The 13,664-nt window shown below is 40.9% G+C and overlaps 1 protein-coding gene across 3 annotated transcripts in view; it reads right to left on the reverse strand.

The window, feature by feature from the left end:
- wwtr1 (WW domain containing transcription regulator 1) overlaps positions 1–12,446 on the reverse strand; it is a 32,275-nt gene extending 19,829 nt beyond the window's left edge. For 2 of the 3 annotated variants that reach the window (XM_084067623.1, XM_084067622.1), the window contains exon 1: positions 11,610–12,446. In XM_084067623.1, the coding sequence (XP_083923749.1) occupies positions 11,610–12,046 (437 nt within the window). In that variant the 5' untranslated portion in view covers positions 12,047–12,446. The remainder of the gene's footprint in view (positions 1–11,609) is intronic. The other variant, XM_084067624.1, reaches the window with a different exon arrangement.
- Positions 12,447–13,664: the final 1,218 nt, after the last annotated feature.

Genomic DNA, 13,664 nt, shown 5'->3' on the forward strand with positions numbered 1-13,664 from the left:
GTCCTTTTTCTTCTATGCCTTTTGGCTTTATATGCCTTTAAAGCCTTCATCCTCATCAGCGTAGTTTTTGCCCTTTAGCAGCAGTAGCTAAGTAGCTGAGGTTTCATCAAGGTGGGCTGGGGACTTGTAAAATCCTGTCTGAGTTTGCAGGCTTCCCTTCTAATGGGGAATGCAGTCAGTGGGAGTCTTCATCATTTATAACAGTGAATAACAAGTGGCAGACTGTATCGTTCATGTCCCTCCGCTCTGCACGCACTGCAGGCGCACGCGCAAACACACACAGTCTCTCTGTGAAGTGGTCCACTGTTATTGTCCCAGAGCCCTGCGGGCTTCGCTCACAAACAGGAAACCATAAGTTCCATTTCCTGTCCGCCAGTCCACACCATCTGTGTGTGTGTGTGTGTGTGTGTGTGTGTGTGTGTGTGTGTGTGTGTGTGTGTGTGTGTGTGTGTGTGTGTGCAGACTATGAAAAATACCAAACATGGAGTTCAAAGCAGACTGCGTTATTACTACAGATGGTTCAGCCATGGGGAGGGAAAGATGTCATTCATCATTCTTAATATTTTCCTAATGCAGATGTGACGCATTATTACCATGTTATGATTATACAATACTACTAATAGAGCATTATACTGAAACCATCCGGCCATTTGATTATATCATTATAGACTATAGAAAGAGAGAGATTAAGACAGAGTGAGAGGTCAATTAGGTAGTGATGACGTTTCTATCCAGTAGTTTCTCGGTACTCGATAGACTAAACACAGATAGCACAGCCAGACCCCTCAACATACACACACACACACACACACACGCACACACGCGCGCGCGCACACACTTGCACGCCAACACACACACACACACACACACACGCACTCTTCTACATGATCTATCCAAGACTCAGACATTGTTGAGATTGTGTGGTTGTCTGTATGCAGGTAGTACAGCAGGAGGCTGTCTTTGTCTCCTTGTCTCTGCTGACAAGTTACAGCTGCCTTCCTGTAAATACCCCCCCCCCCCCCCCCCCCCCCCCCCCCCCCCCACACACACACACACACACACACACACACACACACACACACACACACACACACACACACACACACACACACACACACACACACACACACACACACACACACTTTGCCAAGGCTCCAGTTGAATCCTTCACAGAGTCAAAGTGTTTCTGTAACTTTACTGTCCAAGACACATACCATGTCCTAGCACTGTTGTGAACTGAACACTAAATCTGTATCATATCAGCTGTCTTGCAGTGGTTGTTGCCAAACTTTAACTACTGGTCTGCAAAGCTACATGAGGAATGGACCTCCTAATGACCACAAAGATTTGGAACGCCTAAAGGCTGTTTCATGCTCGTAAAATGGTAAATGGTGCATTTTATACTGCCTTTCTCCTAAGTGCTTTACAATGTGCATTACAATTTACATTCACCCAATTCTCACACACACACACACACACCACACACACACACACACACACAGAGGACAGCGGTAACCAACCATGCAAGACACCAACCTGCTCACCAGGAGCAGTTAAGTGTGTCGCTTAATCCATTAAGACCGGGAACGCATCTGTGTCATTTTAGATTTCTTTGGCTATTCAAAATAGCAGATCTACAAGCTCATAGCGCGGCACTATGAGCTTGCTAGATCTGCATTTTTGTTTTTATCGTGGAAGATTTGTGTATATATATATGTGTGTGTGTGTGTGTATGTGTGTTATATATGTGTGTTTTAAAGCGAACATTTCTAACTCCGATCGGTGCTTCTGGGGGTCCCTGGAACAACATATTTTGAGATGGGGGTCCGTAGCCAAATACATATCGGTTTGGGGATCCTTGACATGGAAAAGTTGGAGCACCACTGAAATAGCAACATACTGTTAGGATTTAGAAAACATTTTAGATATGTATTTGGCTGCGGACCCCCATCTCAAAATGTTTTGTTCCAGGGACCCCCAGAAGCAAAGATTTGAGTTACAAATGTTCGCTTAAAAAATATATATATTCAAAGATTTGCACACATTTAAAAAAAAAATCTAAAATAGCAGATCTACAAGCATATACAGTAGCTTGCCCTGTGTATGATTGACATGATGCTCTACTCCTGTGTATAATTGACATGATGCTCTACTCCTGTGTAGAGTTCTCTGATTCTGCCCGAACCCGACCCGACGTTTTTGGGCTGGGCCAGACCGAAAATGTATGCTAATAAGTCGGGCCGAGCCAAGCCATGGGTTCAGTGGAGAAAAAAAGGGGAAAAAAAACTGTGCCCCTAGTGGCCGAACGGTAGGGTCGACGGAAATGGCAGTGGAATGCGTTGGATGCAGCTCAAAGTGAACTTTACACAGGTATCTTAACTCTGCCTGCAGATTCTGCCAAGGCGCAAGCCTGCCACGGACGAGATTGACGAGATTTGTGTTTCAGTGGTTTTCCACAGATGGCTCTGTTTGCTACCCTATGAATGATGCTTTCACTGCCAAATGACGACAAATGTCTTTTTTTTACCTCAATTTATTTTGTGGAAAAATGGCTTTATCTCCGTTCCTGTAGTTTTTTTTGGCAAAAACAAGCCACATTCAACGGGCCACAACTATAGTACGAGACCCCCGTGCGTGTAAGGAGGTGATGACCGTGAGGACGGTGATCACGGAAAATATTCCATGATTTTTCAAACTTGGAACCCCCTATAAAAAGGGAACCGTTAAGGAATCGGACCGTTAAGAGGGAATCGCTAAGGAACCGTAATAGTTAAAATGCTAAAATATCCGAACCCTATGAGTGACATGATGCTCTTCTCCTGGAGCTGCACAACTACACATCCTCTCCCAGCAGAGAGTAGACCTTACTGACTCTCTCCATGACCATTTTATACACTCCATCCCCCTTTCCCCCTTTGTGTGTGTGTGTGTGTGTGTGTGTGTGTGTGTGTGTGTGTGTGTGTGTGTGTGTGTGTGTGTGTGTGTGTGTGTGTGTGTGTGTGTGCTTCTTTTATGGGTGGGGGTTAAGTTAATTAACAGCTAGCCTTGTGACTATTGTCACACTGTTTTCAAGTTGTTATCTGTCTGTTGGGGCTGTGTGTGTGTGTGTGTGTGTGTGTGTGTGTGTGTGTGTGTGTGTGTGTGTGTGTGTGTGTGTGTGTGTGTGTGTGTGTGTGTGTGTGTGTGTGTGTGTGTGTGTGTGAAGGAGGTTGTTTTCCCACAGCTTCTGTAATTACTGCCCCCACAGAGCACCAACGTGAACCGCCCGCCCACACGCGCAAGCACACCCACATGCACGCACGCTTGCACACACACACTCGTGCGCGCACGCACGCACGCACGCACAATGCTAACAAAGCTCAATCAGTAACAAATATAGGGTTAAATATCCAAATAATTCACTTTTGAAATAGCTACATTAAAACATTATGACCCATCTTGTTTAGCATTACCATTACAATATTGGACCATTATGCTACTACCAGGAGGGAAACCTGTCACTGTTCTCATAGAGCAGTGACATGGGGCAACAAATAATTAACCACTTAAGCCCCTATCTTATACTTTGTTGCAAGATGGTGTTGTGCAGCAAAAAATAGCCTATCTACAAGTTCACAACCTGTTGCATCGTGAAGTGTTATGAGCTCTGATCTGTTATTTTATGTTCAATTAAAAAAGAAAGAAATCCCAAAATGATGCTATTCAAAAATAGCAGATATACAAGCTCATAGCGCTATGAGCTTGTAGATCTGCAATTTTTTTGAAAAATTTAGAACATTCGTGCAAATCTTTGAATATATTTATAGATTTTCTTTTTTTAAGCGAACATTTTTACTCAAATCTTTGCTTCTGGGGGGAACCCTGGAACTACATATTTTGAGATGGGGGTCTGCGGTCAAATACATATCATTTTGGGGTCCTTGACATGAAAAAGTTTGAAAACCACTGATTTTATAGCAACATACGTTTTTTCTTAGGATCTTTGTTAGGATTTAGAAGACATTTGTAGAATCCCAGAAGCAAAGATTTGAGTTAAAAATGTTTGCTTTAAAAATATATATAATATATTCAAAGATTTGCACAAATTTTCGATGATTTTTCAAAAAACTGCAGATCTACAAGCTCATAACACGGCACTTGTAGAACTGCTATTTTTGAATAGCCAAAGTAATCTAAAAGTGACACAGATGCGTTCCCGGTCTTAATGGATTAAACAATGTCTAAAATACAAATAAACATGCTTATTGCACAAAATGTGATGATGATGTCAACCAGGTGATTGAGTGATGCCTAGCTGATGAGATTAGACCATAGTTAGGTATCTATATACTACATCTACACACAGAAGGGCACAATTAATTACCCACAGCATTGCTTACACAAATCAATATGATAAGATAGGGAATACTCGTGTATTCTAGTCAGTGGTGTAAAGTAACTAAGTACATTTACTCAAGTACGGTACTTAAGTACAATTTTGAGGTATTTTTTACTTTACTGGAGGTATTTTCCATTTTCTGTACTTTTACTTCTACTCCACTACATCTCAGAGGCAAATATTGTACTTTTACTTTTTATTTGAAAACTTTAGTTACTAGTTACTTTGTAGATTTTGATTATTATTACAAAACATACATTAACCACTTCAGCCCTATATACATTTCGGCCATTTGAAAATAGCAGATCTACAAGCTCACAATGCGTCGCGATTGTGAGCTTGTAGATCTGCTATTTTTACACATGTTATACATTTGAATGTTTGAAATGGGTAATGAGTACTTTTACATTTGGTACTTTAAGTACATTTTGATAGTACTTTTACTCAAGTAAATGTTGAATTCCGGACTTTTACTTGTAACAGAGTATTTCTATATTGCAGTATTGATACTTAAAGTAAGACATTTGAGTTCTTTTTCCACCACTGATTCTAGTGTAGAAGGATTTTCTCTTGATTTGTTGGCTAAATATTCTACCCAAGAAACATGTGTGCAGGAAACACCACAACAGACTAAACCAATTTTGGTGAGCTATTTATGATATAATTGATTTGCCAGCTTTGTTGATGAACTAGATGGTTAACATTCTGAGGTTAAGAGAGTGGAGAGTCAAGAGTTTTTGGGGGGGTCATTGGGGCAGCTGGTTTGGTTACTGTTATGTAGGAAAGTACCGAGAGAGAAGCTGATAAACAGCTAAAAAACACGCACATCCCGCCCGGACCTACTGGGCTGGGTGCCGGGTCAAAAAAGTTAAACAGTATATATAAGAATAAAACTTCGGCACACCAGTATTGCTGCTCCCAAATGCAAGTTTTCTTTTAGTAAAGTTTCGAGCCACCAGCAATACTGGTCAGTGGTGGAAAAAGTACGCACCTTTATTACTTAAGTAAAAGTAAAGACAGAGGTTCTTTACTCTGGAATACACACATACGTATTGCCAACTCCTCATCTTCACTCAGTAACTTTAAACATAGACTGAGGGCCAGCCTGATGAATCAAGCCTCTCCACTTGCTTCTACCATATAACGTAGCTTTCTGCAGCATACACAACCACACACACATGTGCAGACTGCAGACACGTGCACACACACTCACACACACACACACAGTATTTGTTGTTTGTCATGTCTTATGTTTGATTATTATGTTTAACTTGATTATTATGTTTAACTACTTGTTTATTATTTTTTAGGTGAGAACCCTTTATAAGCCCTTTATGGGTTCCTTTTTCTCACCTGCACTTAATTGTTTTTAATAATGTTACCTTTGTAATGTGTATTATTGTGTGAATAAATAAATAAATAAAAATAAATAAATAAATAAAGTATCGCAAGTATCAATACTGCGATGTAGACATACTCTGTTAGGGCACGGTCACACCGCATTTTTATTTTACCTATGGGGCGGAATCTGCCAATGCTTTGTCAATGCAAATGTGTGGATTCATGCTCTTGACCATCTTTCTTGTTCTTTCCTGCTGTGACCGTGCCCTTAAAAGTCCGAATTCTAAATTTTACTTGAGTAAAGTACAAAAGTATTGGTATAAAAATGTACTACAAGTACCAAAAGTAGAAAGTACTCATTATGCAGAATGTCCCATTTCACAAATTTTCAAGTGTATAAAATGTATACAAATATTTAGAAAAAAGCAGATCTACAAGCTCACAATGTGTCGCATTGTGACGCATTGTGAGCTTGTAGATAGGCTATTTTCAAATGGCCGAAATGTATACAGGGCTGACGTTGTTAATGTATGTTTTGTAATAATAATCCAAATCTACAAAATAACTAGTAACTAAAGTTTTCAAATAAATGTAGTGGAGTAAAAGTGCAATATTTGGATCCGAGATGTAGTGGAGTAGAAGTAAAAGTATTGGAAATTGGAAATACTCAAGTAAAGTACAAATAACTCAAAATTGTACTTAAGTATAGTACTTCAGTAAATGTACTTAGTTACTTTCCACCACTGATACTGGCGTGCAGATTCTTTATTCTTATTAATATGTAGGAAAGTACCACCACAGTACCCAGAAGTCATACTAATGGCTTCACCACACAACACTGATGTTGATCATTAAGCAGCTTCTTTACACGTCCATGCTTGTGCAGAATGTGCACATACTTATATGTACGCGGCTACGTGCACACGCAGGCACCCACCCACACACACACACACACACACACACAGCTGACTGTGTGAGTGTGACAGACAGAGAAAGAGTGTGTGTTATGTGATTATCAGTGCCAGATATCCAATCAGGTTTGACCGGCTGGTAAAAAACAAAACCAGGCTCCACATCTAACAAAGTCACTCACAGTTTCACAGTTCACTTTCCTCTTTCACTACAAGAAAAGAAAAGCACTATTTGCAGACGTAAATTATCTCATATTATCAGTAACATCAAGATGCTCCAAACCAGAATTTATTGAAGAGGTTGAAGCAAATAATTATCTTACATTCTTGTAAAATAAAATGTTTGTAACATTCTCAATCTAATCCCAAGTACAGGTGTGATTTACATACTAAGTGTATCCAAACATAACATATGTGTGTGTAAACAACACTTTAATATGCGAACAACCCATGTTTTAGCTTTCAATTTCTGTCAGCAAAACACCCTTAAATCAAAGCCAAGTCAATTCCATCAATTAAGCCTGCATCCCCAGATATCATGCCAATTTTTTTTCCCCTGTCCATTATATTTTTTCAAATACTTATTTTCTCCCAATGTAGTCATTAGGCCAATTTCCCATGTAGTCCCTGTCACTGCAGACCCCCTACTGGTTGGGCTTGTGTGGAGGCCAGGGTGTATAATTCATTCATTGTACATATATTATTTTGTTTGATTTTGCTTTGGCAATGTAAACATATGTTTTCTGATGCCAATAATGCCCTTTGAATTTAATTGAATACAGTGCAAGTCTCCTCATTCACGTGATGTCACTGGCCGGCGTGGCCGCTTCTTTTCACCTAGGGCTGGGTGATATGACTTCAAATCAATATCATGATTATTTCAAACTTTTATCTCGATTGCGATTAATGAACGATTATTTGATATGCTTTTACATTTTCTGACAAGATCTAGGCTAAACTATTAAAGCTCATTCTTCTAATGAAGGAGTGTCTTTGTGATTTTAAAATAATTTAAGGAAACACAAAGATTAACTATTTATGGCTATTTGTATTTGTTGAATAATTTGAACAGTTGAATTGCCTCAAATGAAAAAATATTTGAGAAAAAGGTCATATATTAGGCCTAGATTTTAAGTAAACTTGAGTGGTTGGTTACTGTCGCTTGAAGTCTCATCAAGACGTCGGAGATTTGATTGTGTAATTTTTAGGCGATGCAGAGTAGACCTACATGCATAACATAGACATACATACATAACGCGGTGCAAACATGGGCACAATGTAGCACGATGCGTTACATTCATAGTGCTTATAGAGCCGTCCTTTTTGGCTATGTACACGAGAGATGTAAACAGAGAGAGACTGGCCGGTGTTGAAAACTACAAGCAAGATTAAGTCAGTGAGAGGTTCTAAATGTCGGTTTCGATGCGCCCCGGCCCTAGTTTCACTGGAAGAATGGAACACATGTGGAGGAACACACTATTCCTCCCTGTTGAACAGGGAACCCGACAAACCTGTAGGAGTCACTAATGCAGTAGCTAGAGCCATATGAAATCCGTTTTATTTTTTTCCCAATTCCGTTTTATTTTTTCCCAAATTCTGTTTTTTCCATTTTAATATTTCTGAATTCTGTATTTTGCTTTTTATGCTCATTTTTACCATAAAAAAAGTGTCTGGTAAGTGGAAATGAATAAATGTTCAAGATATAACAGTCCATACATGGCCCTTGTTGTGTTATACGCAAAAATGTTCCCAAAATAATTCGGTCTAATTCGGTCTGAGCATGCGCAAAATGGCGTCGCCCATGTATTATTGTTTCTATCGTCTTTCTAAGACTATTTCTACGTGGATTTTACTGTTTATAAAGTAGGATGTGGCCATGCAAAATGGTGGTGTCCCGTGGATTTGTAAAAATGTGCGGTAAAAAAAAATATTTTACCGCGATTTTTTTTAATTTTCCAAATTCTGCAATATTCCGTGTTTTATTCCAATTCCATTTGTATTGGTCATTTCCGCGATTCCGTCCGCGATTCCGTTAACACGGATTTCATATGGCTCTAGCAGTAGCCTGCTCCAACGCTCCTGATTTTGTGTATATAGGGGCGGGTGTATAGAGGCGCAGAGAGATTGCGCCTGATCCCATTGGTTCACCGATCTGTCCGTCAACCCCCGCCCCGTTAACACAACATTACGAGCGACGCCCACTGCACTCTGGTTGGTTGGGGAAATCCCACTTCCTTATACCCAGGACAGGCTATGGTTGGTCCAGGCTTTTATATTTTAGCAAAACTAAACAATAAAAGCCTGGAGATCGAGGCTACTAATGCAGTGACCGCAAACAGGACCATTTTGTTTTTGCGCCTGGCCAAGTCGGATGCACCGGTCTCCATGGTGGTGGTCAGGACCTTTACCCTCGTGCCACCCAGATGCCCCCTTATGCTAAATAGTTTTCACATTTCCTTCGCATATGGCTTTTAAATTAGCATCCCAGTGCGTACAATGCCCTGGCCCCTGAGAAATTCTTATGTAATCTTACAGAGGAGTTCTCGTACCATATCCCCACTGACAAATTAAAGTACACGCTAAGACTAAACCAAGAAATAGGTAGCATATAGGTAATTATTAATCATAGTCACAGCACATCATATTTCATACTCGGGGTGCGCACGGCGAGTATGAAGTAAGAATAAAATGATCGCCATGTGCATATGGTCTATTGTAAACCTGAGGGGGGAAATTACCTTTTACCATGGCTTTAAGCCCTATTGTCCAACTTCCTACATACAACATCATCAGCAAGAGAGGGCAGGGTACCTAGGAAATTGACCTACATTTATTGTCCCCATACCCCCTATGCCATTTTGTAGGCCTACTACTACACATACACGCTGGTGTGCACCCTCTCGCACCCCCCCCCCCCCCCCCCTTGACAAGCGTAGACAGGGTGGCACAGACAGAAACACACGCATAAGTGCATGCATACAGACACACACACAGGGCAGGGGGTGGTGGTAGTAGTGGTGAATGAGGCAGGCTATTATAGTTTTAGCTGACGGCTGAAAACAAAGAGACAAAAACACACACACACAGTCTCACTCAAACAGGGACCTCTCCCAGACCTATTGTTGTTGTGCCTAGATCAGGTTACACCACTAGCCCAGTTATCTACAGGCCCTGTGTGTCCACCACGCAAATCTGTGCTAGCAGCGCTTGGGCAAGCACTAGTAGTCAGTAGACAATGCGCCTGCTCTTGTAAAGTGTCTGTTTAGCATATTTAAGCTCTTCTGCCAAAATGTTCCCGACAGTGTTTAGTGGTAGAATGCTCCACTCTCAGCCCTGTTGGGAAAACAAAGAACTATCTGATACTGGGAGGCTTAGATGAGATAAGGTAAAGAAGGACAACTTTTTTTTTTTTTAAACCTATTGTGATAGAATCTCGTCTGTAGCCCTAGTATCGACCAATCTCAGGGTCATTAACACCATGCAAGGAACTGCCCTGGCTCAGCCATGAGAATTACAACTGAATGTGGTTCTCTGGTGAAGATACCATATTAAAAGAAAACCATGCTGACATAATTAAAGAAGTCTGAACAGAGATGCTACACGGCCAATGATTTGAACTTAGCTTAATGATCATCAGTAGGCTGTGAAAATGAGTACTGACAGCCAGTGGTGGAAAAAGTACTGACATTTTTTACTTAAGTAAAAGTATCAATACCACAATGTAGAAGTACTCCATCACAAGTAAAAGGCCTGTGTTCAAAAGGTTGCTTGAGTAAAAGTACAAAGGTATTGGCATCAAAATATACTTAAAAGTACCAAAAGTAAAAGTACTAAAATGTTTGAAAATAGCAGATCTACAAGCTCACAACGCATCGCGATGCAACGCGTTGTCAGCTTGTAGATCGGGTATGTTTTATAATATAATAATTTATATCTGCAATGTAACTATTAACTAACGTTTTCAAATAATTGTAGTGGAGTAAAAGTACAATATTTGTCACTGAGATGTAGTGGAGTAGAAGTATAAGTATTGAAAATCGGAAATACTCCAGTAAAGTAAACATGCCTCAAAACTGTACTTAAGTACAGTACTTGGGTAAATGTACTTAGTTACTTTACACCACTGCTGACAGCCCAACAACAACAGAGGTTAGAAAGGCATCTCTGCCAGAACTAGGCAACTGGTCATAGCAGCAATTTTACTATGAGCTACTGTTTTGCAATCTGTCCATTCCTTTGTGTGTATTGTGAGGTGAATTTTGGTCGTCACTGGACTTTCTGATAAAAAACTTCACTGATGAAAGTACATCAGAAATGAAACCAAACCATGAAACCACTACTAGATGCATTGGAATGTTGTGTTCTAAAGAGAAACAAGTTCTCTCTCTCTCCACCTCTCTTTTTCCTCTCTTTCCCTTCACAGGCACACATAAATACCAGTGATGGGAGAAGTACTCACATGTTTTACTTAAGTAAAAGTATCAATACTGCAATGTAGATATACTCTGTTACAAGTAGAAGTCCCGTATTCAAAATGTACTTGAGTAAAAGTACAACATTATCAACACCAAAATATACTGAAGGTACCAAAAGTAACAGTTGTGCAGAATGTCCCATTTCACAAGTTCAAAATGTATAAGAAAATATTTTGAAAATAGCTAATCTACATGCTCACAGCATCGTGAGCTTGTAGATCTGCTATTTTCAAATGGCCTGAAATATATATAGGGCTGAAGTGGTTAATAGTAAGTAACTAGTTACTGAAGTTTTCATATAATTGTAGTGGAGTAAAAGTACAATATTTTCCTCTGAGGTGTAGTGGAGTAGAAGTAAAAAATATTGAAATTTGTAAATACTCAAGAAATGTTTACTTAAGTACAGTACTTGAGTACATGCACTTAGTTACTTTACACCACTGATAAATCCCCCCCCCCCCCACCCCACCCCCCCCAATCCCACATAAATAATAATACACATACTTAAGAAAGTACTTCTGTCCGTTGCTGGTGTAGGCCATCTCCCAGCCGGGCGGCAGGGGCAGCTCCTCGGCCACGTCGAAGGACTGGTGCCGCTGGTGCTGGTGGTGGCTCTGGGGAGGACCGCCGGGGCTCGGGGTCCCCGCGGGGGGGAGGCCGAGCTGCAGGGAGGCCGGGGAGGAGTGGGAGCGGGTGTGGGACACCTGCAGGCGGGGAGGGTGCTGCTGCTGCGAGGTGGAGTCGGTGCTGCTCTGCCGGGAGTGGGAGCCCGAGTCGGGCTCTTTGAAGAAGGACTCCGGGAGCAGCTTTTTCCTCCACGACGAGGGTTTGGGGTTCATGACCGAGTTGAACAGGGCCTCCAGGTCCGTGTCCGAGTCCTGGGCGACGTGGACGACCTGTTGCCCCGGCAGGAGGCTGCTGGGCTGCTGGTTGGAGTTCATTTTAGCTGGGAGGGGTGGGGGGTTAATGTCAAAAAAGTTTCCAAGAAAAAGTTTTTCTAAATGTCGCTTCTCTTCCAAAGCGAGTCAGTCCAGTCCGCCAGACGGCAGATTGACTGTCTGTCAGTGTGTTCCTCCTCCCCAAAAAAAAAATCTGTGTTCCCACTAAAGGTTCCAACAAACACTTTCCGTTGAAGGGAAAAAAAGATCCTTTCCTCACTCACCCCCCGAAATAACTTCACACAAGTTCAACGAAAACTTGAAACGAATCCCCCCGACATGAGAAAAGTTTTGTTGGCGATGTTTTCCTCCCTCTGCGTCCAAAAAAACAACGATCCTCCCGTTGTTGTTTTTTTCCCCCCTTGCCTGCTGCCTGCCGATGGGAGTTAGTTAGTTAGTAAAGTGGAAAGTTTGCTGCTGGGACGGGACGGCCCCAGCGTTGCCAGGTTTTGCGAGAGAAACAAGCAACCAGGTCTATGAAAAGAAGCGACGAGGCTACGGCTATTTAAAAGAAAGAAAGAAAAAGTTTATTTTGGAAGATTTTTCAAACATTTTAACAACACAAAGCTGCATGAGCCCTTTGAAAATAGCTGATCTACAAGCTCAAGATGCGACGCGTTGTGAGCTTGTAGATCTGCCATTTTCAAAAAAAAATCTTGAATAAGATGTGAAAGATGTGGAATATTTTCGAAACATTTTAACAACACAAATCTTGTATGGGTGTTCCCTGACACAAAATATTTTCAGATGGGGAGTCTGATTGGTTGATTGAATACTTTATTAGCAGTTTGCAAAAAAAAAAGCACAGGAAAGTACAGTTCAATACAAGGTCTGCTAAGAGGATTTTAAACCCAAGCAAGCCTATGGCCTTTGTACTCAATTCATAGTCAATTCATGTCTGCGGACAAAAATAGATATTCATCTGCAGGGGTCCTTGGCATGAAAATGTTTGAGAACCACTGGTTTAAACAACATTACACAGCAAGCCCACAATAAGCAACTACACTTTAGAAACAAGCCCAAAACTAATACTTACAAGCAACTTTACAGAAAAAGAAGCCCAAAGTCGCTTATAATAGGCGGACTTGGCAATCCTGGGGACGGCCCAGGCCGGGCGGTGCTTCATACATATTCAACAGCATCGGGGAGAGGAGGAGGAGGAGGAGGAGGTGGTGGTGTTTATTGACAGTGGTGGAAAAAGTACGAACATGTTTTACTTGAGTAAAATGATCAATACTGCAATGTAGAAATACTCTAATTTGGCTTTGTAATAATAAGAACACCTAATTGGTTATGCTGTATTGTTATGAAAATATGAAGTATAATGAAGTTGTATTTTCAACTTGGAGAAGTTTTTAAAAAGGGCAGGAATCAGGATTTGTTGAACTCTGTTCTGCTGCTAAATCTCAGCTGCTACACTCCGCCAGCGTTGCCAGGTTTTGTGAGAGAAATAAGCAACCAGTTCTAAAAGAAGCAACTATAGGCCTTAGGCCACATGAGCACTTTAAACCTACAGTGTATAATGTATATATTGGCTATTTGAAAATAGCAGATTTAGAAGCTCACAATGCTTAAAAACTCTTGCAATAAAATGTGGAATATTTGGATTTCTATTTATTTT

Source organism: Gymnoscopelus microlampas (genome assembly GCF_963454915.1).
Source record: "Gymnoscopelus microlampas genome assembly, chromosome: 9".
NCBI lineage: Eukaryota > Metazoa > Chordata > Actinopteri > Myctophiformes > Myctophidae > Gymnoscopelus > Gymnoscopelus microlampas.